The sequence below is a fragment of the Corapipo altera genome, unplaced genomic scaffold, assembly GCF_003945725.1.
Source record: "Corapipo altera isolate COAL_440 unplaced genomic scaffold, ASM394572v1 104b, whole genome shotgun sequence".
NCBI lineage: Eukaryota > Metazoa > Chordata > Aves > Passeriformes > Pipridae > Corapipo > Corapipo altera.
In genome coordinates this window covers 706,242-731,771 of record NW_020885023.1, presented here as the reverse complement: position 1 = coordinate 731,771, position 25,530 = coordinate 706,242, and the positions used below count along the sequence as shown (strand labels likewise).

The 25,530-nt window shown below is 38.0% G+C and overlaps 1 protein-coding gene and 1 long non-coding RNA gene across 5 annotated transcripts in view; both read right to left on the bottom strand.

The window, feature by feature from the left end:
• KCTD5 (potassium channel tetramerization domain containing 5) overlaps positions 1-24,832 on the bottom strand; it is a 25,902-nt gene extending 1,070 nt beyond the window's left edge. Inside the window, exons 1-7 of one of the 4 annotated variants that reach the window (XM_027667983.1) lie at positions 23,531-24,832; positions 16,037-16,145; positions 14,877-14,968; positions 13,946-14,041; positions 10,739-10,855; positions 5,703-5,828; positions 68-433 (exon numbers count right to left, since the gene is read on the bottom strand). In XM_027667983.1, the coding sequence (XP_027523784.1) occupies positions 431-433; positions 5,703-5,828; positions 10,739-10,855; positions 13,946-14,041; positions 14,877-14,968; positions 16,037-16,145; positions 23,531-23,764 (777 nt within the window). In that variant the 5' untranslated portion in view covers positions 23,765-24,832 and the 3' untranslated portion in view covers positions 68-430. Of the gene's footprint in view, positions 1-67; positions 434-1,660; positions 3,108-5,702; positions 5,829-10,738; positions 10,856-13,945; positions 14,042-14,876; positions 14,969-16,036; positions 16,146-23,530 lie in introns of those variants that run through there. The other 3 variants (XM_027667982.1, XM_027667981.1, XM_027667984.1) reach the window with 3 other exon arrangements.
• On the bottom strand, positions 16,564-23,524 carry LOC113959152. The gene is made up of 2 exons (XR_003531715.1): positions 23,312-23,524; positions 16,564-16,916 (listed from the first exon to the last, which is right to left on the bottom strand). It is a non-coding gene; the product is annotated as an uncharacterized LOC113959152 (long non-coding RNA).
• Positions 24,833-25,530: the final 698 nt, after the last annotated feature.

The window sequence follows — 25,530 nt, the reverse complement described above, 5'->3', positions numbered from 1 at the left end:
CTGCTGTCATAAGCAAAGCTTCAAACATACTCAGCACAGGTACTTAAGAATGTTAATCTGCAAGTAAAAGTCTCGTGATACTTCATTTTCTTTTGCTTCTTGATACAGAAAGATGTTTTCCCTGGGACACAACATGCTTTTGGGTATATTTTAGATGCAAACATTGCTTATTTCATGAGGATAATTTACTACAAGTACTAAGGAAAAAGCATTTCATATGAAACTACAAGAAAGATACAAGTGAATTCCGTGAGGAAAAGCCAGCCTCTGTAAATTACTCAGCAACTGCTTGTATAATAAATTCAAAAGGGACTAGACAAACTTACAGAAGATAATGCCACTGATACTGACTCATGGTGTTATAGTGTCATCGTAGTTTCCATACAATCTTCTGGATGAAGGCTTGAAGCCAAAATTCCTAAACTGAGGTTTACTGGAAGGTGGGGAAATGTATCAGGAGTAAATACCATAAATGCTTCATACTTAAAACTCTTTCCTCAAGTATTCGCTGTTGGTCACAGCTGAGAACAAGGTACTGGAGTAGAATAGTGGCTAATGGTCTGAACCAGCAAATGTGGTCAGTAAGTGAAACCGTATCCAACAGAGACAAAACCATGGCTGCCACAAATACCTGTGCAGCTGGAAAATAATAGTCAATCTATTAATGTTGTTAATCTTTCAAATTTAATACTGGAAGCAGAAGAGTGCATTCTTTCCAGGAAGATAAAAAGTACTTACAAGATTAATAGACTTGGAACTATTTTTTGTAGCGTCAGGAGCACATGCAATAAGATAAAGCTAAGCCAGATCTGGACACTGAACTTCGCACACTTTACTGAGCAGTAAACTCAGTAGGCAATATTTTAACATACTAGGCATATTAGGCAATATTTTAACACACTTTGCTTGCTACTTCTTCAGTAACCTCTATCTCTACTAAAGGGGAAATCAAAGAAGCACAGAGTGGGTTGGGTTGGAAGGGACCTTAAAGATCATCAAGTTCCACCCCCTGCCATGGGCAGGGACACCTTCCACTAGCCCAGGCTGCTCCAAGCCCTGTCCAACCTGGCCTTGGACACTTCTCTGGGCAACCTGTGCCAGGGCCTCCCCACCCTCACAATAAAGAATATGTTCATCATTATACCCAATCAGAAACAACTGGGTCAAAAATTTGAACCCAATGTTCAAAAGCATCGCCCCTTATCCTCTCACTATGAGCCCCAGTAAAAAAGTCTTTCTCCATTTTTCTCATAAGGCTCTTCTGAGTACTGGAAGGCTGCAATAACATTTCCCCCGGGCCTCCTCTTCTCCAGGCCAAAAAATCCCAACTCTCTCAGCCTGTCTTTACAGGAGAGGTATTCCAGCTCGCAGACCATTTTCATGTCCCTCCTGTGGACCCAGTCTCACAGGTCCATGTCTTTCTTGTAGCAGGAATCCCAGAGCTGGATGCGGCACTCCAGGCATGATCTCATGAGAGTGGAGTAGAGGGGGAGAATCACTTCCCTGAACCTGCTGGCCATGCTGCTTTTGTTGCAGTCCTTGATAATGGATTTTCTAGTCTGGAAGTATTGCTGGCTCATATCCAAGTTTTCACCCATCAGTATTCCCAAGTCCTCTTCAGTCAACCCATTTGTCACCCAGTCTGTACTCATACTTCGGACTGTCCCAACCCTAGTTTTCATATTTCTGTTCTGTTTTCCCTACAGGTGCACCAGATCCAAAGTTGACTTATACATTCTAAACAATGCTGAATGAACTCTCAAATTCTAGAGGCCCGAGTGTGATTGCTTCTTAGGGAAGCAGAACGTGAGAACTATTTCCTCCCACTGAAAACAAAGGTGCTGCTGCTAGAACAGTGTTTTAAGGAATGTTTGCCTCTCAGGCAGCTTAAGAATATTACATTTGATTCCAGCATAGTGCCAGTTTACTTTTTTTTCAATAAAGCTTCAGATTTGATTAATTCCCTTCAGCCATTCCTAAAGACTTGGCAAAAGGTCTTGTTCTACTGTAGCAGTAGTTTCTGTTAGCATCACTTAAGAAAACAATGTAGGTTTTTCTTCAGCCATGTGAAGCAACTTCACAGAATCACAGATTGATAGCATATCCTGAGTTGGAAGGGACACACAAGGATCATCAAGTGATGATCCTGGCCCTGCACAGGAAAACCTCAGGAATCACATCATATACTTGGGAACATTATCCAAACTTCAGAGATAAATATAAGGCTGCTTTACAGCTAAAAAATTCAGGTGTTTAGGTGAGAAGCTGAAGTTTAATCTCCTGCAATGATAAATATCTTTGATTTATACAGGTTCATGTGACTACCCACACTGTACCACTAAACATTCAATGGTATGCTATCTTCTAGACACTGGAGAGCACAATAAATATGAGCAGTGCTTGCAGACACGTTAGGAAAAGGTTCTTTCAGATGCAAGTTTTTTTGTGCTCTTCTACTTGTGACTTTTAAAGTACCTTGATCTTGTATCAGATGTCAAACAACAGTGGAAAGAATCCCTCCCCAGAGAGTTGTTTCCTGTTGCACCACAATCATACTATTTACTTGTATTTGCTATATCTCAATTAAAAAAATTATTAATTTCAAAATTATCAGATAAGATCACCTTTGGACTACACTGTACTTCAGGCAAGTTTGCTAAATTATTGCCAAATCAAACATTTACTGAAAATGTATACTGTGAGTCTGTATCAGATGCCTCTACATATAAAAAACCCATTAGGCAGAAAAGGTGGTGTATGTGAAATAAAAATGAAAAGCAATTCTGACCCTACAGTCTATATGAAGAACTTTCCTTCTCAGCAAAGCTTTAAAGGAACGAATCACAAGACAGTTTGTAAAAGCAACACTTATTACTCTGTCAAAGCAGCAATAATCCAGAACAGGAAGTCTACCTTTGCTAACCATGCTACAACTATAATCACAAACACACACACCACCAGGACTAGCCAAAAGACAGCACTAGTGGGGGTGGGAACTGATGGGGCAGAAAAGCATCTGGTTAAAATCCTAGGGCAGCTAGTGCTCACCATGACATTTACACTTAATCTGAGTCATTCATATCGTAATCCGTTTCTTCATCCTCACTCTGAGTGTCATGCAGCATGCAGCAAGTATACAAAAAGGAAGGGAAAAGAAGAGATTGCAAGTGAGTCAAAACTGCAACAGAGTACAGTCCACTTACAGCTGAAGCATCTGGTAATGACATTTATTTACTTTTACCTGGGACCCCCACTCTTAGTAAAAAAGTATGACAGTTGGCAATTTCAAGAACAAACATAACAGATTTCATGAAAATTTCCTTTTCCAAATGTCCTAAAATTAGCAGATAGAAGCCAATAGTGCCATGCAACATAACAAAAGGGACTGTAAGTATAGAGATAAGTTAAATAAAACTGTAAAGCTGGTACCTTAACTCTGTGTACTCTTCACCAGTATCTAGTATCTAACTTTGGATGCAGACATTATGAACAAGTTTTGGTCGTTTGTCCCAAGAGTGCTAGGTCAATAAAGTGATATGAAAGAGAAGAATGCCTGTGGGATAGTGCCACAGCTACCAGTAAAAGCTACTGGAACCATTCAAGACCAGTTTTCTTTGCTTAGGTAAATTACAAGGTTACACAGAATCATCTACTAACCTACTGTGCTGATTAAGAAAACACAAGAAAAAAGTCTCTAGGAAGGCATGAAGGTGAAGCTTGATTAGATGGCTATCAGAAAATGCTTTTTCCAATTCTGAAAGTCCAGGACTATTAACTGGAACTGAAGTGCTTGTCAACAAAAATTACATACTGGCAGGTTTTTTTCTTCTAACCCAACCTGCTGTAAAAGTATTAGGAAGACTTTATCATGGCATCTAAAAGTCAGGCCCAGTACACAAACATATTATTCTGAATATATCAGTGGATACCAGAATTTCAGTCACATGAACTTCATGAAGACCAACTCAGAAACTACTGAACAGATTGCAGACTACAGGATAATGCTAAGAGGGAACTATGGGTGTAACAGCTCCGGAGGTTCAGTCAAGATTCCTGACCACAGTTGTCAGAAACCTCTCAAGTAAAAAATATTTTTTTTCCCAGTCACAGCATATACCTATGTAAAAAAAATTTGATCTATTAGAAACAAAATATATAAAAATTATTCTGCAAGTATTGCCTATTAATTGCTAGCAACAGCTCAATTCTTCCAGGACAAAAGAAGTGAATATTTTTATCGCCAACCAAAATTAACAGTAATTCTTACTCATCACGCTGGTCAAATTATGCTCTGCTCCCATCTCTGAGACAATGACCAAGCAGCATAGCAATGGAGAGGTCTAAGACAGTTTTTCTCAGAGCTACTCAATTTACACAGTTGAATTGCAGTCTGAACTAGCTTTTCTATTTAGCCTTTTACACTTTCATTTGACACATATTTTCTTTTACATATAACGATGGAATGTAACTCTGGTAGCTTCTGAAATTCCCTGAAGATGTACTACCATTCCTTATGAAGATGTTTATTAGGCTTTAGAATTCCATGGTTTATTTCAGGTGGGTATCTCAGTCCTAAATTACTACCACACAGCTCTAACTTGTCAAAGTTTTCCTGAAGCATTCTGGCAAAAGCAGACCTCGACTAGGGTTTTGAAAAGAGTACTAGGTTCACTGTTTACCCCTGACTACATTAATCCTTTACAATTCTTTGGAAGTTTTATCTCAACAGTGACAAAAGAACATATATTATTTATTTCACTAGAAATCCAACATAAAGCTTGGAGTATCTTTATAGTCCATATTATAAAATGACTCCACATGTGTAGCTACACAAGCATGTTACACAGCACAGAAAGTAATGAGGTTTTATCTATTTGAGGCCTCACTGCCAAGACTCAGATCAATTATTTCAAAATTAATTTCTTCAAAGGTGATTCTTGAAAAAGCAACCTTTGATGTTTCACCAATTGTTTTCCATCTACATATATGAAATCAAAAGCTTTTGATACAGGAGTGTCCAGTTTGCCTGTAGTCATCTCCTCATACAATGCGGCAATACAATAAATAAAAGTTGTTCACTATGCATGACAGAGAATACACCTACATTACAGAACTGCTCTGCCTTATTGTTAGTCAGCTGCGATTTTGTATTTTCCTTTGTGCAAACTCTGAAAGACAACTGAGTAAAATGCTAAGATACTGTGCCCATTACAATCTTTTTGTAAAGTTGGTTACAGAAAGTAAAGATAATTAAGTAGAACCCTGAAAGCATTAAGCTAACAAGTACCTCCATCTTATAACATATTGAACATGACTGTTTCACAGAGATAGCATCTTACAAGCTCCATTCTTGACAGTAAGATTTCTTCAGTTGAAGTGAAGCAAGAAAAAAGTCTTCAACTGAACCAGTGGCAGAATAAGAAAGCATTCAAACGTATAAGAAACAAAACCTAAATTCTCAACTGTAAGAAACAGGTATTGAAAAAGTACAGAGTATTGTATTTAAATAATCCATGCATGCATAACTAATGCATGCTACCTGTACAATTTACAGTCTCTCATACAATGGACAGAGAATTAGTCACGAGTGAGGAGGAAAAAGGCAATTAAATAATGGTCCAGAACAGAGGTAGATCTAGCATGACTTTGTGAAGCCCACCCAATTCAACATCGCTTTTTTAGTCCAATGTCTAGCGACTTACCTTTGCTTTTTCACTGGGTTCACTGGTTGTGCCATATGGAGTGTTATGCAATTCCTTTGAGACAACACACAGAAATTCAGCCTGATCTTCATTGCCATAGTTATAGGAAGAACCAATACTGACCAGCTGAAAGATGAAAAAAAAAAGTCAATTACATTTCCACATAAAATAAAATCCCATAAAGTCTCACCTTTAGTAAAAACAATCCTCACTCTTCACTGTTGGTTGTGCCTGAAGCACAATTCTCCACTTCAATGCAAATATGTTTTGATGTTGACAAATACACTGACACTGATGATAAGATAAACACAGCTTTTCTTTTTAAACAATTACAGAATTAATGATTTACAGTTATGATTATACTGTGAAAGAAAAGGCTACAGAGGCAGGCCAGTGGAGAAGCAGCCTGTTCTGTTTCTGTTATTTACTGGGAACCTTCCTATCCTTCAAAGTTAATTTTTAAAAGTTTGTATATGGTATCTTAACATGGATGATTTAACATGTAAATGCCTGCATGCAGGAAGCTGAAGAGATCCCCACCACCACTTACAGAATAATGGTATTTCTATTAAAACATATTTTGAATGGACAAAAACAAAATTTGCATTTGATTGGAAAACAGCAAGACACAGCATGGTGGGACACCAATTAACATCTGAAATTCGTATGTACCGCTACAAGGAAGTTAATTAAGGAAGCGCTACAAGCGGAAGCCATGTATAATGAAATGTGATGAATTTACAAGTTTCTACAAGTCTCTATATTGAATGATAAATGACAATTTACTGAGAAAGGATATACTCAATATCAGTACTATCTCTTAAGCAGATGTTTATCAAATGGCAGAAATTGTCTTACTTTACAGACCATGCACTTACCTAATGCTAGAAGCTTTACATAGCCTGCCTTTCCAAGAGAGAATCAATTCAGATGCAGCTGTTTCACTTATACTAAAGTTTTGTTTCAAAAGCATGACAAGATAATGTATGGTGCTATTACCACTGACACAGATCCAATCCTAAAAATCAACCAGTTGCAGAGATACCGTATCTAAATGTCATTACCAAAAGTATATTGAATCCACCTACCAAATCATCGCACACATACGATGAGGCCAATATTCCACAATCGCTACTGTATCATTAAAGTGCTCTGGAAATGGCCCCGTAGAAAAGGCCTGACTTGTTTTTTAGGGCAACAGCACTTGAAACACTGTGGTTATCTGTGTAAAGACAAACACTGTACTGCCATCAGTCTAGCAGAACACTACAGAGAGTAAAAGCCTTGTTAAAGCATGGAAGACGCAGTCAGTATGAAATCTTCATCCAGAGTCTGTACTTGAGGGACAAGATTATTCCCTCAACGAAAGTGGAAGTCAGACGAAGGTTAAAAGCAGCTTCCACATAGCACTGTCAGGAAAAAATAAAGCCTCTTTGTACTTCTAAGGAGAGGAGAGAGATGTTCAGATGTTCCTGCACTATGGTAAGACAGCCAAGTGAGCAGCTCCACAGGAGGACAGAGTTGATGGCTACAGAGAACAGCAGCCACTGCGTCTGCACAAAGAACCAAGCTGATTCCAGGCCTAGGCAATGTCAACGTTTTTGGACCCTGATGGTATTACAGCATACAAGGCTCAGCCTTCCATGAACAGAACTGGCCATCAAAATTCATCACTCTCAAATGATGTACTTTAACTACACTGAGTGTGATCACCAGAAACCTTTCTCTCCCTCCTTCTCTTCTAACATTGCTCTAGTTCTGCAAAATACATACTTGAAACACTGTATGTAACATTACTGACTTGAAACAGTCAGTAATGAACACAGGCTGATCAAAAATTAATGTGTTAAAGACATTTTTTTCCACCAAAACTGTGTTATGAAGTTACAAAACCCCAGGTTTTTTAGAAGCACCAATGTATCCTCAATATAAAGGCACCATTTATTTACCTTGAGATATTAAGTCAGCTAATCTTCCATGATGGATACTCTGCAGTCTGCACCATACCATATTTGTGTAATACAGAATCACAAAACCTACAAAGTAACTAGTTTCTTAGTGGAACAACATGGACTAAGAAAATCTACTGAAGAGCTGGAAAATCAACACAAAGTTACTTCATATATTGAGATGACTTTTTGATTGTCTTCTCTATCAACAAAAAATATAATACACAAACTTTCAGAAAAAATAGCAGTAAAGTTGGCTTTAAACCCAACAAAGTAGTATAAAGTTTATCCTATATATTATATTGCAATTACAAACCATTTAATACAAATACAGTAACTGCTTCAATTATTGAGGTAAAAGGTAGAACATTAAACAGCATTTTTAATCCACTTGAAGGCTAGAAAATGTTCTGAAAGTTGAATACATGTTTAAATAAAGCCACAAAAAATCCACTTTCTCTGAAGAGAAATTTGAATAAAATTCAAGCATACAATGTGATTAGTATACAGTCAACTTTTCTTCTTGCAAAATGGCAACAGCTCACTATCAGATAAGCTGTGGTAACTAGCAGAAGCAAAAATACTTCTTTATTTATTGACCCTCTAAAGAAATAAATGATCTCTCTGAAAGTAGATACCATACAAAATCCAAACATCAGCCAAATCATCAATCCTCGTTCATCCAGGCTGACAGGTTCTTAGTTGACAATTACTTGCTAATGCTTCATAATACAACCAGAAAAGTTAACCTTTTGCACATAAGTCTTTTCAGAAGACATGGTAGACTGAATACTTATTAGCCAGTTGGACAGGATCGTGGATTTAGCTGACTGCGAAACATCTGATGATTTTTTGCCATTATTGATCAGCTGGTGCATTTCAAGATAAAGTCACTTTTGCAACATTGAACCCAAGTTCCTCAAAACTCCAACTCATAATACTCCCATAAGCAGTTTTGTATGTGTGCAGCTAAGAATGTATAATTTGCATAGTATCAACAACATGCTAGAAATTTCATCGTAGCTTTTTGAAATGCATCAGCAATAAGGTTGATGGCACAAAAAGTAACAATGGAAAATGACTGCAGATTAGAAATGAACCGTTGTGTCAGGAATTAAGATCAGAAATAAAGCAATGTTTTAGCATTCCTATTCCAAAAGTCACCCCATTGTTCCCAGTGTTGGTGGCAACACCTTGAGGAAGATGCTGATAAACTGGAAGACTGCCCCCCACCATGTCCGCCATCCCAACACCACCAACCCTCACCCCCCAAAAAAAAGAACACACAACAAATCAGAGTAATATGAGGTCTGCAAAACAGATGTTACAATGCATAGTCAAAGTATTTCAGATTATGTTTTTTTTTAATTATACTAAGAGTTGACAGAATAAAAGAAAATCCTCCCCTCGTTATTTTTTTACAGAATCAAACTGTATGACTCTAAGAATGGCCTCTATGCCTTTTAGAGTTATAATGCATTTGTTCTACTGCCTTCTCAAAGGATTTGCAAAAGTTTATAAAGATACAGACACATCAGCTCTTAAACTCAGCACTGCTGACTGATACCAAGTCTGAAAGCACATTTATTACAGGACTCTTAAAGTAATTATCAGACTTCAAAGCTTCGATTTTTTTTCATTATTATTTTTATTTTATACCTGAATTCATTTCTTCACTGCCTTCCTCATATTCCATTTTACGATGCCGAATTTTCCTTTGAGCTATCTAGGACATGAACACATGAATAACATCATGCTGCCTGTACCCTACACATGCCTAACAAGCTGCAATTCTTATTCTATTCCAGAAAGTCTGCAAACCCATAGTATTAATGCCACATTCCAAATGTTACCTATACAACTGAAAGAAACAGACAGTGCTTGGTACATCAAAAGCAGATTCTGGAATACAGCGAGGTAACAGTCCAGTTTTAAAATCCAGAATTGCATGGTTAAGTGTTCATGTAAAATCATAGGCAAAGCTCTGCTTTTATCAAACTGCTTCACAATCATGTTATCTTCATGATGTTATACTCATCTTTCAGACTGAATAACCATATATATAGCAAGGAAAAGAACAAGTACTCCAAGCATTTTATTGATGAAAAATACTACAGAGCACGAGGTTCCCAAATTAGTTCACATATGACACTTCAAAATAGAGCACAGATATGTAAAGGACTGGACTTTTTGCTAACCAGTTAGCAAAATGGTGACTGGTAAGCAAAAAATCCTCCAATGTTACTGGTTAGCAAAAAATCCTTCCCAAACTCATGAATATTTAGAAGCAACAAAGCAATTAAAAAAGCAGTGAAAAGAGAACAAGGGGGGAAGGAAGGATGAGCCTAAAAAACCAGTGACTGAAGTTAGGATTCTCCATTTGGGTTTCAAGAAAATGTCCCAAGATGGAAAAAACCCAAAATAACAAACCAATAAAGCCAAAAAGCCACCAGGATGTTTTTTTTCCACTTGAGACAAAATTTAAAACTGGTTGTTTTGTTCTCCTCTCACTCCTCCATATGAAAAATTCCTGTTATTTGTTATTCCAGTTTGAACATATTTCAGCCATCTAAAAAACAGCTAAGTTTTGAGTTACCAAAAATAAAGGGTTCAAACTCAAAACTTAACTGGCTATTTGGTGGATGAAATAATCATCATCCCAGTTTGACCATAACACAGAAATGTCCCCTTCTGAACCCACTGAACTCAAAAATGTATTTACAGGGTTCGTAAGGTTTAAATTGTACCTCTCTTAGTTAACAAGTATGGATCAAAGGCTGCCAACTTCAGAAGAAGATTTAAGGAAAAGAAGTTACCTACTGAGAAGGTAAGAACCCTTCTTAAGAAAAATATTTAACTGAATAATGAGGGAATTTTTGTTTAGTTGGTTTTTTTTTATTATTTTTACAATATGAACATTCATAATGTATAATGAAATACTGTGAATATAAATAAAAACCAGTCACAAATACACACAAATTACTACGTGCTGTACATCCAGGAATAAAGTGGAATGATTTGAAAGCAGCAGAAACGCAAGGAGGCCAAGCATATCAGTGTGAGGGCAAAAAGAATGGTGTGACACACCTCACTGCAGCATTTCTGGAAGCATCTCTCTTCCCCTTTCACTTCCCGTGACACTATCAGCAGATACTCTGACTGCTGAGCCCGGCCACAGCTGTACTGGGAACCTATACTGACAAGCTGAAATAACCAATCAAAGCAAAACACAAAAAGAAACCTTTGTAAAGCTGAAGCACATACCATTATCCAAATCGTACAATTAATAGATGAGCTGAAATGTTTAGGTTATATTTACTTGCCACTAGAACAGGTTGCTATCAAGCTACAACTTCATTTCCACATAAAATAATTATTGTGGCAGCTGCAAAGCCCTTTGTAATTTCAAGGGAAGTTAAGAGTTACTGACAGTAAGACAGAAAACTCCCCATATCACTGTGGTGTAGCCAACTCCGAAAAACATAAACAAAGTTCAGTGCATTACAAAAGCAAGCATTATTTCCCTGTCATAGTTGTCAAGTGGAGAAGGTAACGTGGATATAAGACTGGAAGGTGTTATGTAAAGCAATATATCAAGCCTGGGTGTGAAAGAGCTTCATCTTTTTCCAAATACTGATAAAATACAGCTAAGGAAACATAAGAAGTCAACTAGAGGAAAAAAAGTTGGGTGCTCTAAGTTGCTTTCAGAAGGGGTAATTTACAGAAGATCCAATAAAATAACTGGAGTGGAAAAAAAAATGTCTGTTTTGTTCCCATAAAAAACACTACCAAGAACTCTGGTCACACTTGCCAACCATCTAATAATTCAAAGCTCAGCATAACCTCAGCTAAATTTCTCAACTTGTTACTATAAAAAATATTTTACCTTAATAATACATAGCAATTCCTGGCCCATTTAAATTAAAGCATACCTGTCAGTGCCCTTGAGAAAGATCAGAGCTTTAAATGAAGTGTGAAGAGCTAGACAACAACTGCCTATTCTGAGTAAACTGGAGATTGACATAGATAAGAAGGCCCATGAACAGTGAAGTTATATACATCCTGATATTGTTATGTGAATATTTTGAAGGCAGCAGCTAAATATCATCCTCCTCATACTGTGAACGTGCATTATGGTGACAGAATCAGGTTACACTGATCATTAAAATTGACATGACCAACACCACTGCTGTCTAAAGCCTTTGTATGTACCAATTTTGTATAGTCCAAAGTTTCTTATGTTGTATTGCCAAAATATTGGCTTTTTCTGATTGCATGGAGCAGTAACAATTGAAGCTAAAAAATCCTCTACAAAATAACCCACTGAAATCAGAAAAGTAGGGCACCATAACTTTTGGTAATAGATTTTGAACTGGGAGTAATACATAACTGTACTGTTCTAGCAAAGCTTTTCCTCACATTCTTTGGAAAAGGGCATCAAAACATCTGCATAAGTGCACCAAAAGTTCAGCACCTTCCACGCCTATTTAATTACCACATTCAATCATATTTTACAATAAAATTTTGAAATGTTAAGGGGAAAGAAATGGTTTTGATCAAAACCAACCACTTAGACATATTTTGCATGGGGCTCACAGCACAAGGACTCCCAATCCATAGGAATATCACTCCTCTGAAAAAGCTGATGATTTCAGTGTTTTTTAGGTACAAAGTGTGGTGGATACCACCCCAAAAACTTCTGAAGGAAGCATGCTGCTGAACAACACGGGCTTAGAAAAGATAAAAAATTACAGAAATGCTACAGTGTTCTCAGATCTTCACAATAAAACTATTCACATTATACAGAATATACTAATTCTGTTGCAAGTGAATGCTGTCTGCTAAAAGCAGGTCTCCAATACAACCAAAGAAGGGAATGGCCTAGTGTGAGGCAATAAGATGCTGAGTATTATAAGACCATACAGATATTGTGTTTATTTACTTCAAACTATGTGTCTAAAAGAGTGCAACATGGGAGAGGGAGGAAGCGGCAAGAAAGCTGAATGAAACAAGGGTGTAATGTTCAAGAAAACCACTGCAATTTTCCAGTTCTAAAAGAGATTATAACAGTTCTTTCAGAAGCTGCACTGTCAAACCAGTATTACTCCCAAATACATTATCCCCAAAGACTGTAAGGTTTCATGATAGGTAAAAGCCATGGTATCATCTAATCTTTTAAAAAGTAAAGAATCTCTGTTTGTAATGAAAGCTAGTTTCTCATGACAAAGAAGAATGTTGAAAAATCTTTGTCAATGCACTGGTCAAAAAAGTCATGTGCATTAAGTGAGAGCTTTTTACAGGAACTTCAACAACAACCTCATAGCATGGCAAACAGACCTGGTAATACTTGAGCCAGAGAAGTGAAGAATAAAAAGCTGTCTCTGTGTTCGCTGAGTTTGCTTGGTCAGGATGTCTCCATGACACCAGCACCTTACACATTTCATCAAATATAAACAAAATGTTCTCTTTTACCTTTGTGTCCTGAACATTTTAAAAATGTTGCTTTGTTGTATTATTAGAGTGAGACTGCACAGGATAACGGACTTGTGCTTATTCCAATCTCTCCTACAGTGGGCATCAGGCACTGAAAAAGGTGCTAGCGGCTGAGCACTCGTGTCTTAGAGTTAACAAATTCATTGTTCCAGTGCAGTTAAATATTCTTCTAGGTTAGGAATGTGAAGGATGACGGAGTTGTACAGTTAGTTTCTTATTTACAGAGATCAGCAAAAATAACAGAAAGATCTCCTTGCAATTTTACAATGCATTCTTAAATGTACACACAAAGCTATTTTTATGCAGTGCAAAGAACATTCACATAGCTCATAGCTATCCAGTTCCACATCCACACTGGTGAAGTCCACCCTCCTATGTCTATCAGTTTTTTATCTGAACAATCACTCTTTGGGCCTGACAAACATTTATCTTCCAAGCTCACCTCTTTTTACCCAGAGCTCTTTATATCTAACTTACCATTCACATAAACTTGTATTGGATAATTTTGGTTGATTCACCCTTCAACTGCTCATGTGTAGACACTGAAGAATTACATTTCAGACATGATGCAGATGTTTTTAAAGAAAGTCAGCACAATTTACCTCCTGGAAAGCTACATTTTTTTGTTCTATGACAAATACGAACGCAAATATCAGATTTTAACTTAACTGTGTATGTATATGCAAATTCTGAAAATGACTGAGTGACAAAAGATGCACAGAATTTATTTTATACTCCTTTTTCACAAAACTGATCTTTTAGAAGACTTTGTAACTATAAAAACCCATATGGGTTTTTTACCTGCTCAAATTTCCAGCCATCGGACATTGTGGAAACCATTTGAGTGAGTTCCTCTTCCTGGCACTGCAGCACTCTGTATACGTGTTTGACTGGCACCTTCAAGAAGAAATATAAGATGCTCAATAGGTCATGGAATTCACCATGTTTGTGATTTGTCTGAAGCAGCCCTTACTTTCTAGAAATGATAAGCAACACCACCTTGAACCCATACAGAGCAATGAATGACTAGGACCATTTTAGCTGAGACCTTTAGTAAATGCTAGCAGAGCAACCCCGTGATCCCACATCCTGACTTCAACAGAAATTTGGCAACATGAGTTTGGAATATCTCCATGAAGACTCAGTTACAAAAGAAGGCCAGAGTAGCAGAGTTAAAGAACAAACTTGTCTATTGTATTCACTTCCATGGAGAAATATTCATGAGCTGCTATGAGAGTCTTCTCAAGCACAGAGCACTACAAATAAACTAACTTTGCTACAGAAACGTATGACAGGAGCTAAATAGCATCTGTATGCAAGCTGCATAAACGTACTGCATTAACAGCAGTTGTACCATAATTAGGCAACCTCGTCATATTCCGAGTACTTAAATGCAAATGAGAAAGACATATTCTAAAAAAGCTGTTCTCTAAAATAACTACTTGCAGAAATGATATTATGACAAATTCTACTGTTACCACACATTTTGGAACAATTATTTAGATGGTTTTCATGTTTTGAACAAGATTTGTGAACTTTGCAAGTAGACTGGCAGGAGCCAGAAATTAAGAATATTAATCTTTGTATACTAAGGGTTCCAGCTCATCCAGAGATGGAGGCAGCCATTCACTATCTTACTGGGGAAATGAGCAGTTACATAAAAAACGAATGGAACCCACCCAGTGCTTGTCATAGAACAAATAATCAAAAGCACACTAGAAAACAGCCTCACCTGTGAGATTTTGCTGTCTCTTTCCCTTATTTTGTCCTTTACCAGTTTTATTAGTGATGTGATATTGTAGAATTCAGCCTCTTCCAGTACACCTAGTATGAAAACATTTTTTGGAAAGACCGTGTAACCAAAGATTCCAGAACAAAATCATCGTCAGTTCCTAAGATTATCCTCTCTACAGCTATAGAAAATTATTTATTTTGCCCATAAGATAATTTACCAACCTAATGATTCTTCCCTCCTTCAGGCACAGGTAGTTCAATGTTTTTGTCCCGAAAAACCCTCAAAGAAAACAGATGCCATTTCACATACAGAATGAGGCAGGAAACAAAAAAAGGAGCACAGATACCATTCCATAGCAGACTGATAGACCACCATAGCTCAGGCCCTGCCTCTGGCTGGAATGCAAAAGAGAAATTCAAATAATCCTACTGAAAAGCTCTGCAGCTGATAGTATGCAGGAAATTTTTCTTCCTGTCATTTGAGATCTTAGGTCCTGAAACAAAAGCTTGACGTTACTGCTTCAAGTCTTACCTGTTCTCCACATGTAGTTTGTGCTTAACAATGCACATGGAAATTATATTTCATACTATTTCTTGCTAATATTGTTAAATTGTATTTCTCTTTGAAAACTTTCTTCAATACCTTATCAATACAGTTTTAGTACTATATGTTTTAAAACAGTCCTCCATTAGGGTAAAATTGTTACAAACTGGGGACAGGGAGGAAGAAGCTGAGAGCAGAGTTTAGTCTTCAAGAGCATATTCCACAGTTGTGAACATCCCAGAACTTCACTCTTACTTTTATTTACATCTTCTAAAGCTTGTTTCCCAGGCAGCATTCTATTGCTTGAAGAGGACTAAACCCAAATATTTCACACAGTCATAAATGAAAGATACAAGACTATACAATAAAAGCCATCTCCCCTCCTGCTTGAATACTTACAGGGGTTGTGAAAATAGGAATCATACTCAAAACACTCAGCTAACAGCACATACTATAACTGCATGATGCCTATCAGCTTTGCTTGAAACAGATTGAAATGCTACACTGATTAAGATTTACCATCTAGTTCTAAATTAGTTTTGATGACTCAAAAGCAGTGAAAATAATAAGCAAGTGACAAGTAAACAAATAAAGGATATTTAGGAATGTCTTACCTTCCTCAGCTAGGTCCTTGTTAATAACCAGTTTCCCATGTCTCAGATAGTTCAGCACTGGCCCGAAGTATGTTGGGTCTCTGTCTATTAAATAGGCACCTGTTTCATCCTAGATTAGAAAAAACAAACAAACAAACAAAAACCAAACAAAACCCCAAACAAGAACAACAAAACACAAAACCCCAAACAAACAAGCCAAAAAAACCCACAATGATTTGACTATCCAAGTGAGAATTGCAAGAAAATATTCAGCTTGGCATCTGAATAGCAAGCAGATATTCAGATGTAGCCAAATCGATTAAAGCCAAATTTATTAAAGACATTAAAAGGAAGGAATTCAACAATGTAGTTGTAATTTTACAAGACTGATCACTCAAATCATGTAATACACAACTTCTCTTACCTGATTAATCACCCACAACCATTTATCAAAGATTATCAACATTGTTAGCATGAAAGATCTAAGTAGTAAGTGAAAAGGCTAAAATTAACACTTAAAATGAGGAATTTTTTTTTTTTTTGGAAACCTGAACAAAGGCTACATTCTAGCAAGGATCAAATACCAGTTTTTCCTTTTTCTTTTTTTTTTAATTAAAGGCAAACAAATCTACTTCTTTTTAACCTCAACACTTTGTTCTAAAAACATTTAGTTTTGTCTTAGCTCCAATGTACAAAACCTCACAGGGTACTGAGAACTGCCATGTACCAAGCAAGAGTCATATGTGCATCTTCTAAAAAAACATACACTGAAGTTGCAGTTTCTACCTACCTCGTGCAGACAGTGAAGGAATAGATCAAATTAACTAACACTCAGTTTACTGAACAGACTACAGCGTTTTGTGAAATGCAAAACACATCAAGAAATCCAGAGCTGATATTCCTGACAAAGAGATAAAGAGGCAAAATTGGTATCTCCTATGTTATTTAGAATCTATGTGTGAACCCCTGTGATCAATGCAGTACTGATATATTTCATGCTGGTCAGAGGTCTAAGGAAGATTCAAAAGACAGATGTCTAACAGATCTACTGCTTCTTTCTACTACCAAGTGGATCACTGACAGTATTAATCCTTTAGGTTTTGGCACAATAAATATCTCACCGATACATATTGAAGATGTGGCAGCACCCCAAATACTTATTTTACTTATTCTTAATATTCTAGTAGTTTACAGGAGATACTCAAAAAAGCATCATTACTAACAATCCTAGCTACATTTGAATCATTCTCCCTGGAAACCACATATGCTAGTGATACTTGCTGTTCCACATGAAAAAAAAAAATTCTACCGACCCAATCCTTTGCATTTGAACATTAATGTTCATATATATAAAGGTTTTCTTACTGAACTCAGATACCTGAAAACTCTTTCTACTTAAAAGGACCTAGAATTCCAAAAAATGTTTAATTGGAAAAAAGATGGTGGATATATTTTCAGGTACACAGATTTAGTTTCTGAATAACTGCACTTGTCTAGCTGGGGCTGGTAGAATGTAGAAAGACCACAGCCTGAACTACAAAAGCCACAAACACCTTTCTATAATTACAAGCTAAATGCTGTACACACTTAGACACACTGTCATTTTAGAAGAAGTGGTGTTTAATTTTATATAAAATTAACTGTCCAAGAAAATGTTTAATACATTAAAACATGATGTCAGCTAACCTGCACTCAAATCAGAGAGTGCTTGATGAAGTCTAATCACAATTTCTTCTGATCTAAACTCAAGGTCTCACAGAAGCGAGGCTATGCGCCAAAACCAGCAGATAGACAAAGTGCATAAGATGGTATAGTTTTAATAGGTCATATTTAAATACATTTACATTATCAAAACACTTCAAGAATGAACAATCTACAGATAAAACCCGAACAAATTAAATTAGCTGACAACTGTATGAATTATAAACTGAAATGTATTATTCAGTACAGGAACAGAAACCAGTGAAGTTGAAAAGTATAATCTAAAACAGATAAAAAGAAACACTATTTTAAAGAAGAAAAGCACAGTACTTGGTCATCAGTTGAACTGAATTAAGAAACATATGGGCCTACAAAACTGGAAGTCCTCCCAGTTAACAGAAATACATCTCTAGAAATAACCTTGTTCAATAAGATTATTGTAATTCTTTACACTGCAGTGTTTGCTCACATCACCTTATGAAGCAATACTGGCCACTAGCTCTACAGCACTACAGAGACAGAGAGGTCAGTCCGGGAAGCAAAGTAACTAAAAGCTCTAAATGAAATCTCAAGTAACAGCGGCTACTTCACTCTCTGCAAAAAAGGCTTCAACATTTCTTTTCTTTCCTCTTTTTTTTTTTTTTTTTTACACGGGCTACAATATCTGAAATTACCCTTCCCTAAGTAGATTTCTATACACTAAACAAGCTTTCAACATAACCACAAAGGGAAGAAGCTATGTCGGGCCTTCTCTTTAAACTTCCACCTTATGAGAGGTCACGTATGAATAAAACGCAATTCCAGCAGGGTCACTGTTTACTCTGTGAAGCCTTTCAGGCAATAATATGTCTTGAAAAATAATAAAAAAGAAGAAGGCACACATAAGTCTTATAATTTATGATGCAACAGAAATTAGCAAATATCAATACTTATAAACTCTGGCAAATGCTAACAGTGTGCAGTACAAATTCTGTCAATAGCATTCACTTCAGCATGTAAATTCTCTGCAAAAATTGCCTATCCAAACATGTCTACAGATATGGAAAACATGCATTAATTAACATTATCCCAAAGAGGAAGATGTGTGTCTTAAACACTGACCTCACAGCTCAGGTTTGCTACAGACTAGCAGCAGGGAATCACCCTAAAAGGAAAACCAATCAGTAAAGAATATTGTAACCATATGCAAAAAATGCACAGGCAAAAGGGGCACAAAATTTACTTCCTTGGCATCTACCTATAGAAAATGCCTTATCACTCCTCCTTTAGAGTGAGCTGCCCGAATATCCTTCAATGTATGCTAAGCACTTCATGTTGAAATCACTAAGAAAAGCCGATTACACTAGATCTTTAAGGATATTTATGTAAACATAAATCCAATAAAATCTGACACAGAATTGTAATTATCTGTTCTACCTAGAACACTCAAAATACAGGTCATAAGTCTATCAGAATATCATCAGGATTGTTTTCATCCACATGTACATGAAAGCACATTATATTCTCTTGTGTAATTAGCATTTTGACATTTTCTAAAAGAAAGTTTTATTTTAAGATAAGAATATTAAATTGCAGTTAACATGTGGTCTAGCAGTTTAAATACATAGTTACAGTCTGCACAGACATAACTAGCTTTAAGCTGCTAGCTTAAATATTAATAGACTTTGGTGTCCCTGCTAAGCAATTTCCTCTGCTAACTAGTAAATTAGGCTTCTACAAGCTTCGAGCAAGTTTGAATCTTCACTGACACAACTAGTGTGGGTATTTTAAAGACATTTCCCGAACTTCAGGCAAATACCACAAATGTCAGACAAATCTATATTCTAATAAGATTTCAGTTTTCTCTTTTGTGTATATATACATACATATATAATGCAAACAGGTGATAATGTTTACCAGAACAGCAGCTGAAACTCATTTCCTCTCTATTCAGTAGTCACATCACCCCAGGTTTTGACCCCAGAGGTGTTTCATGCAAATTTTGACACTCTTCACAAGAAAACACAAAGCAAAAATGCTAATTAATCACACAAGTGTTTGTATCTTTACCCAGTTCTACTTTTGCATTACATCTCTAGCAAGTTTTTCCTTCCTTGTCCGTAAGTCCTAGAACCTTTTCCACATGCACTTACAAGGACACCATTTAAAAGAAAGCACTGATCAGGTACAGTGAACCTGCATTTGTTTATCACCACTCTCCCACACCATGAAATTTTAGAGGAAGCCCTAATAACTTGCTCTTAAATTTTCAATCACCTAGTTCTGCAATACACAAGTATTTTCAAAGAATTTGAAATATATTGCCCAAAACTTTAAAATGATCGTGTATTCCTGTTGCAAACATTTCCACTTCAATTATAGAGACTGAGGTTCAAAGGAATCATAATGAACACTTACCCTGATCTTAGTTTAAAACACTCATAGGATTCAATTTATTTACAGTGAAATTTAACCTTTAGAAAGAAGTGGTGAAACCTAACCTTTTAGTGCAAGCCATTCCAATAAATAATTACTGTCACTGTTAACATTATGTGCTTTCTAGCATGGACATCTATAGTTTGACAATTCAATAGGAGGATCTGACAATACCTTTGCTAGATTGAACAGGCTTCACTATTAGATTTCTAGTCTCCATTTATGTAATTCTGGACTGAGAAGTCACTCCTTAAACTCCTTGCCAACAAAACAGTTTTGTTCTTTATAACTCTCTGCCAGATTATGTTCCATGTTGTGACTACCCACTACCCCACTGTGACGCTGAATTGTGGACACTAGAGTCCGGTTCAGGATTCCAGCAGGACTCATAAACGGTGGACCAAATACATACGCCTCCCCAGTCCCATTTAACAGTCTCCCCAGGAACTGTATTAAAACAGTATTTGAAATGTCATAAATTTATTTCCAGTTAATTATCTTCACTGAGACCAATACTTTTCCAGAATGGTTACACTCAGAATCCACAGCACCAAGCTCTTGGCTCAAAGTTGTGTGCTCTAACATGAGTATTTTTAAAAAATTACATCATTTACATATCCTGAGCAAGCACAAGTTCTGCTAAAGGCAGCAATATGCACAGAAATATAGTAATATTTGGCACTAAATCTGGATTTAAAAATAATTGTCTCCCCTACCCTGTGTGCTTTTTAAATCTTGAGCTAGTTGCCCAGAACACATTTTTCACAAACTATGTGGCCTAAAAACTTTGAGTGTCAGCAGACTGCCAGTACTTATCAAAACTACATCAGTAACACAACCCATCTAACTAGTTAGAAATGTCACGGACAAATACAGTTTATCTCAGTTATTTCTTAGAATAATGACTACAATTTAGATATTTCTTACTAATGGCAGTTAAGGATGTGCTACCAGGAAGATTTTGATTTTTCTAAAATATTAAGTGTTTGCTTGCTTTCTTCCTCGACAGATTCTACCTCAGTACAAATTCATCTAACTTTAGAAAGGCATTAAAAATCAAGCATGAATACTGTTGCCAAAGCCTTATTAAGAAAACCTGACAATCTCCTCACTTAGGGGAAAATTAAAAGACCGGTAGACCAGTTTGAAAAAGAAAAACTGGTATATAGCTAAAGTAGGAAGGTGTTGAAATAGGAAAATATCTGGAAATAATGCAGTAAAAGCATTAAATTAAACAATGATGAAAAGGTGAGCAAGGCTCTGCTTGTCTATTTTTATGAATTCAATTCTATACCAAGATTTAAATATTCCAGAAAACAAATCCTATTGTTAAGAGTAAGTATGACTACTACCATTCGTTTGCTGAAACGATTCCCAAGAAGTCTCAAATACAAAGTTGTGCGTGACATTGTGACACACACTAAATTCAGAGAACCTGTGTCAGCATCTTATTCCATTAAACACTAGTTTTGCCTCAGGGAGTGCCAAGGTTAATCTTCTCTCTGTTGCAATTGGAAACATCTGACACTAAGAGACAGGCTGTTCCACCCTACTCAACATTAGCACCTGAAGGTAGCTAGAAAGAAAACGTGGTCCTTTTCTTTAAGCCTTTCAGTTCTTTTTAGTAGCAACCATTAAGGAAATCACAGAATCACATAATATCTTGAGCTGGATCAATGATCCTTGTGAGTCCCTTCCAACTCCTGGCCCCGCCCACAACACCCCAATAATCCCACCTTGTCTGTGAGAGCTTTGTCCAAACGCTCCCTGAGCTCTGTCAGCCTTAGGGACATGGCCACTACCCTGGGGAGCCAGTTCAGTGCCCAACCACCCTCTGGGAAAAGAACCTTTTCCTGATATCCAACCTAATCCCCCCTAACACAGCTCGAGCCATTCCCTTGGGTCCTGTCACTGGTCACAGAGAGCAAAGATCAGTGCTGCCCCTTGTAAGGAAGCTGCAGACTGCTATGGGGTCTTCCCTAGGTCTCCTCCAACTGAACAAGCCAAGTGACCTGAGCCATTTCTTTTATGGCTTCCCCATAAGACCCTTCACCATCTTTGTGTCCCTCCTCTGGATGCCCTCTAAGAGGTTTAGATTTTTCTGATATTGTGGTGCCCCAACTGTGCCCAGGACTTGAGGTGACACCGCCCCAGTGCAGAGCAGAGTGGGACAATCCCGTCCCTTGCCTGGCAGTTGATGCTGTGCCTGATGCCCCCTAGGACATGGCTGGCCTTCCAATCTGCCAGGGCATATGGCAGTGCCTTATCTTTTATTTAAGAAAACCTTAAACCTTTACTCTCTCAAGTAAAGACAATTTCTGACCTATCAGCAAGTCATCTACATTTTTAAATTTGCTTTTATAGGTTAGTTTAAGCTCTCCAGAAACACTCAAGCCAAATCAAAGGCAACAACAAAAAAACTCACTCTCACACCACTACATTTGAAGTTGGGTTTTTTTCTCTAAATCTGGAATACTAGGTCCTGTTCCCTACCTTCTTAAGTGTTGAAATATCCTTCCTGGAAGTTATACTTGAGAAAATAATGAAATCTACTACAAGTCTCACTGAAAAAAAAAAAGTCATATATATTTAAAAAATTAAAATTTTAAAAATTCATATATTAAAAGCAACTCTTTATTTTAAATCTGTTGGTTATATATTCAAGGGTTATAAGCTGTTCCTTTCTTTTCCCTAAGTGTACTGTACTGGAAAAACCTTTTTGTTCATGCTGCTCCAAAATTGCTTCCAGAGCCAGCACTATATACAAATACTTTTAATCTGTTACTGCATACCACACCATAGATAATTACTCTTCTTTCCCTAATAAAAATGAGTCAGAATGAATACTGAAATATTCAGTATCACCCACCATTTGCAATCTATGCAGAATACGTAACGTTTTTCTCAAAGAACTGCTGAAAGACAGAATGCCATGCCCAAGTGAGAAGTTATTATCAAAAGTACTTTGATTAGGTTCTTGAAATTGAACAAGTGAGTGATGACAGTGCAAAAATAACAAAATGTTAGTGGACATAGATATTCCACTAAAATGCTAAAACTAAACCCCGTCAGACAACATAAAAAGTCACACAAATGTATGAACGATCCCGTGCTCTCTGCTGTATTTATGAGCAGTTGCGTTATTCACGAACCCAATGGTTTCGCACGGCATCAGCCCACCTTACACCTCAGCTCCCCTGAAGCTCACGGACTCGTTAAACAGCACCCCTCAGAAACTGCCCTCGCGGCGGCGGAGCCGCTCCCACCGCCCCTGACGGCAGCGCCGGGCCCAGCGCTCCGTCCGCACCGGCGGCCGCCCGACAGGACACACCGCGGGGACAGGGCAGCGGGCCCGGGGCGAGGACATGCGAGTGGGCCCGCAGCGGGGCCCGCGCTCACCTTGTCCGAGTCCAGGTCGGGATCGGCCTGGCAGAGGCGGAAGAGGAAGGACTTGGGGTCCCTGCAGAGCGTCTGCCGAGTGGTCAGGAAGCAGGTGCCCCCCACGTTCAGCCGCACCCACTTGCCGGGCCCGGCGCCGGGCGGCGGCGCGGAGCTGCAGCGGCGGCAGGGCCCGCCCGCGCCGAGGCCGCCGGCCACGGGCACCGCGAACTCGCAGTGGTTCTCCGCCGCCATCCTCGCCGCCGCCGGAAGGGGCCGCCCCGCCGGCCCAGCCCCGGGCGCGCCGCCCCCCGGAAGCGCCCGCTGGAGCCGCTCCCTGCTCCCTCTCTCCGGGGAGAGGCCCCGGCCCGGCCCCCGAGCCCCGAGTCCACCCCTGTCCCCACCCCGACCCACCGGAAGGAAGAGGCGGAGGCTGCGCAGGACCCTACATGCCTTTATTACAGACTACCAAGCATATGTGAAATCCGTCATCCAGTCACTAACTACACATCTACAGCACAGAGATCTGTCGAGAGGAGAATAAACAGTCATTAAATTATGAGATATGATTAAATCATCGACCGATAGAAAATTTATATAATAAAGCCAGAAAAAAGGTGTAAAATATAGTTTACAATAATTATTCACATTCAAGGCTGTACATCAATACATACAACACCATGGCCCCGAACATGAATTCAATCCAAATAATTCATATATTAGAATTTAAATAACACAGACTGAACTAGAGGCCAACAAGAGCCAGTAAATAACCTTATAAGAATAAAAATACAAAAGTGTGTATCTTATATCACTGCATTATTTGCTTCTGTTTTCACAAGTTCTTGGAAGAGGGGAGATTGTTTTGTTGTTTCTTGAGAGGGGCTGAGGGTTTTTTTGTGGTTTGTTTTTTTTTTTTTTAATCCATACATCACAGTTACAGCTACAAACCAGGTAGAGCATATTACACATGTAACTTACTGCCACCAACCTGAAAACAGCTAGCATACATCTATCAAAACTAGGAACTGGTTCCTAGTTCCAATTTTTTCTCTTTTGTCAGATACAGTAACTTTAAATTCTGTCACAATTTTGAACTTTTGCCACATCCAATCAGAGTTAGTACATGGTCATAGGAAGCTTTGTCAAATAGCAACCATCTACATTCAGTGCCCTGCTGACAGACAGACTTCATTCTCAGGACCAGTGACAGGACTCAAGGAAATGTCATGAAGCTGAGTCAGGGGAGGTTTAGGCTGGGTATCAGGAGAAGGTTCTTCCCCCAGAGGGTGGTCGGGCACTGACCAGGCTCCCCAGGGCAGTGGTCACGGCCCCAAGGCCGTCAGAGCTCAGGGAGTGTTTGGACAACGCTCTCAGGGACAGGGGTGGGACTGTTGGGGTGTCCTGGGCAGGGCCAGGGGGTGGATCGATGATTCTTCTGAATCCCTTCCAACTTAGGATATTATGTTCTAAAACCAGGTTATTGGGTGCTTAAGAACCTCTCCAACTGTTTATTGTATAAAAGTCATATTTCTTCTACAAAAGACAAAACATTCTTAAATGATCAGTCTTAAAAAAAAACATGCTGCTTTGGGTCACAGAACTACTTGTTTGTAAGCTCACTTGATCAACTGATGGACAATCTGCATCATGAAGCTTTGCAGGAGCATTTCCATTTCATTAATAAAATATTTGCATAAAGTATACCAGGCATCCAGCAAAATTTCAGATATAAATACCACACCTATTTGTGTAATTTACTAGTAGGAAGTGATCAGAATCCACAGGCCACATCTTTAGGCAACTATTAATAGACAAGTTCTCTAGTCAGTAAGATGTTGAAATCAAATGTTTTGTCCACAGGCCAAATGAAGTAATTTTCTTGACTTCACTAAGTCATTCAAAAGAAAATGTACATGTGGGAAATTCTCATGATTCTTCAAAGTTCCCAGCACAAAATGTAATGATATCAAGCACATTAAATTAAGAATCTTGAACTATGAAAACTGATTAGAATCATC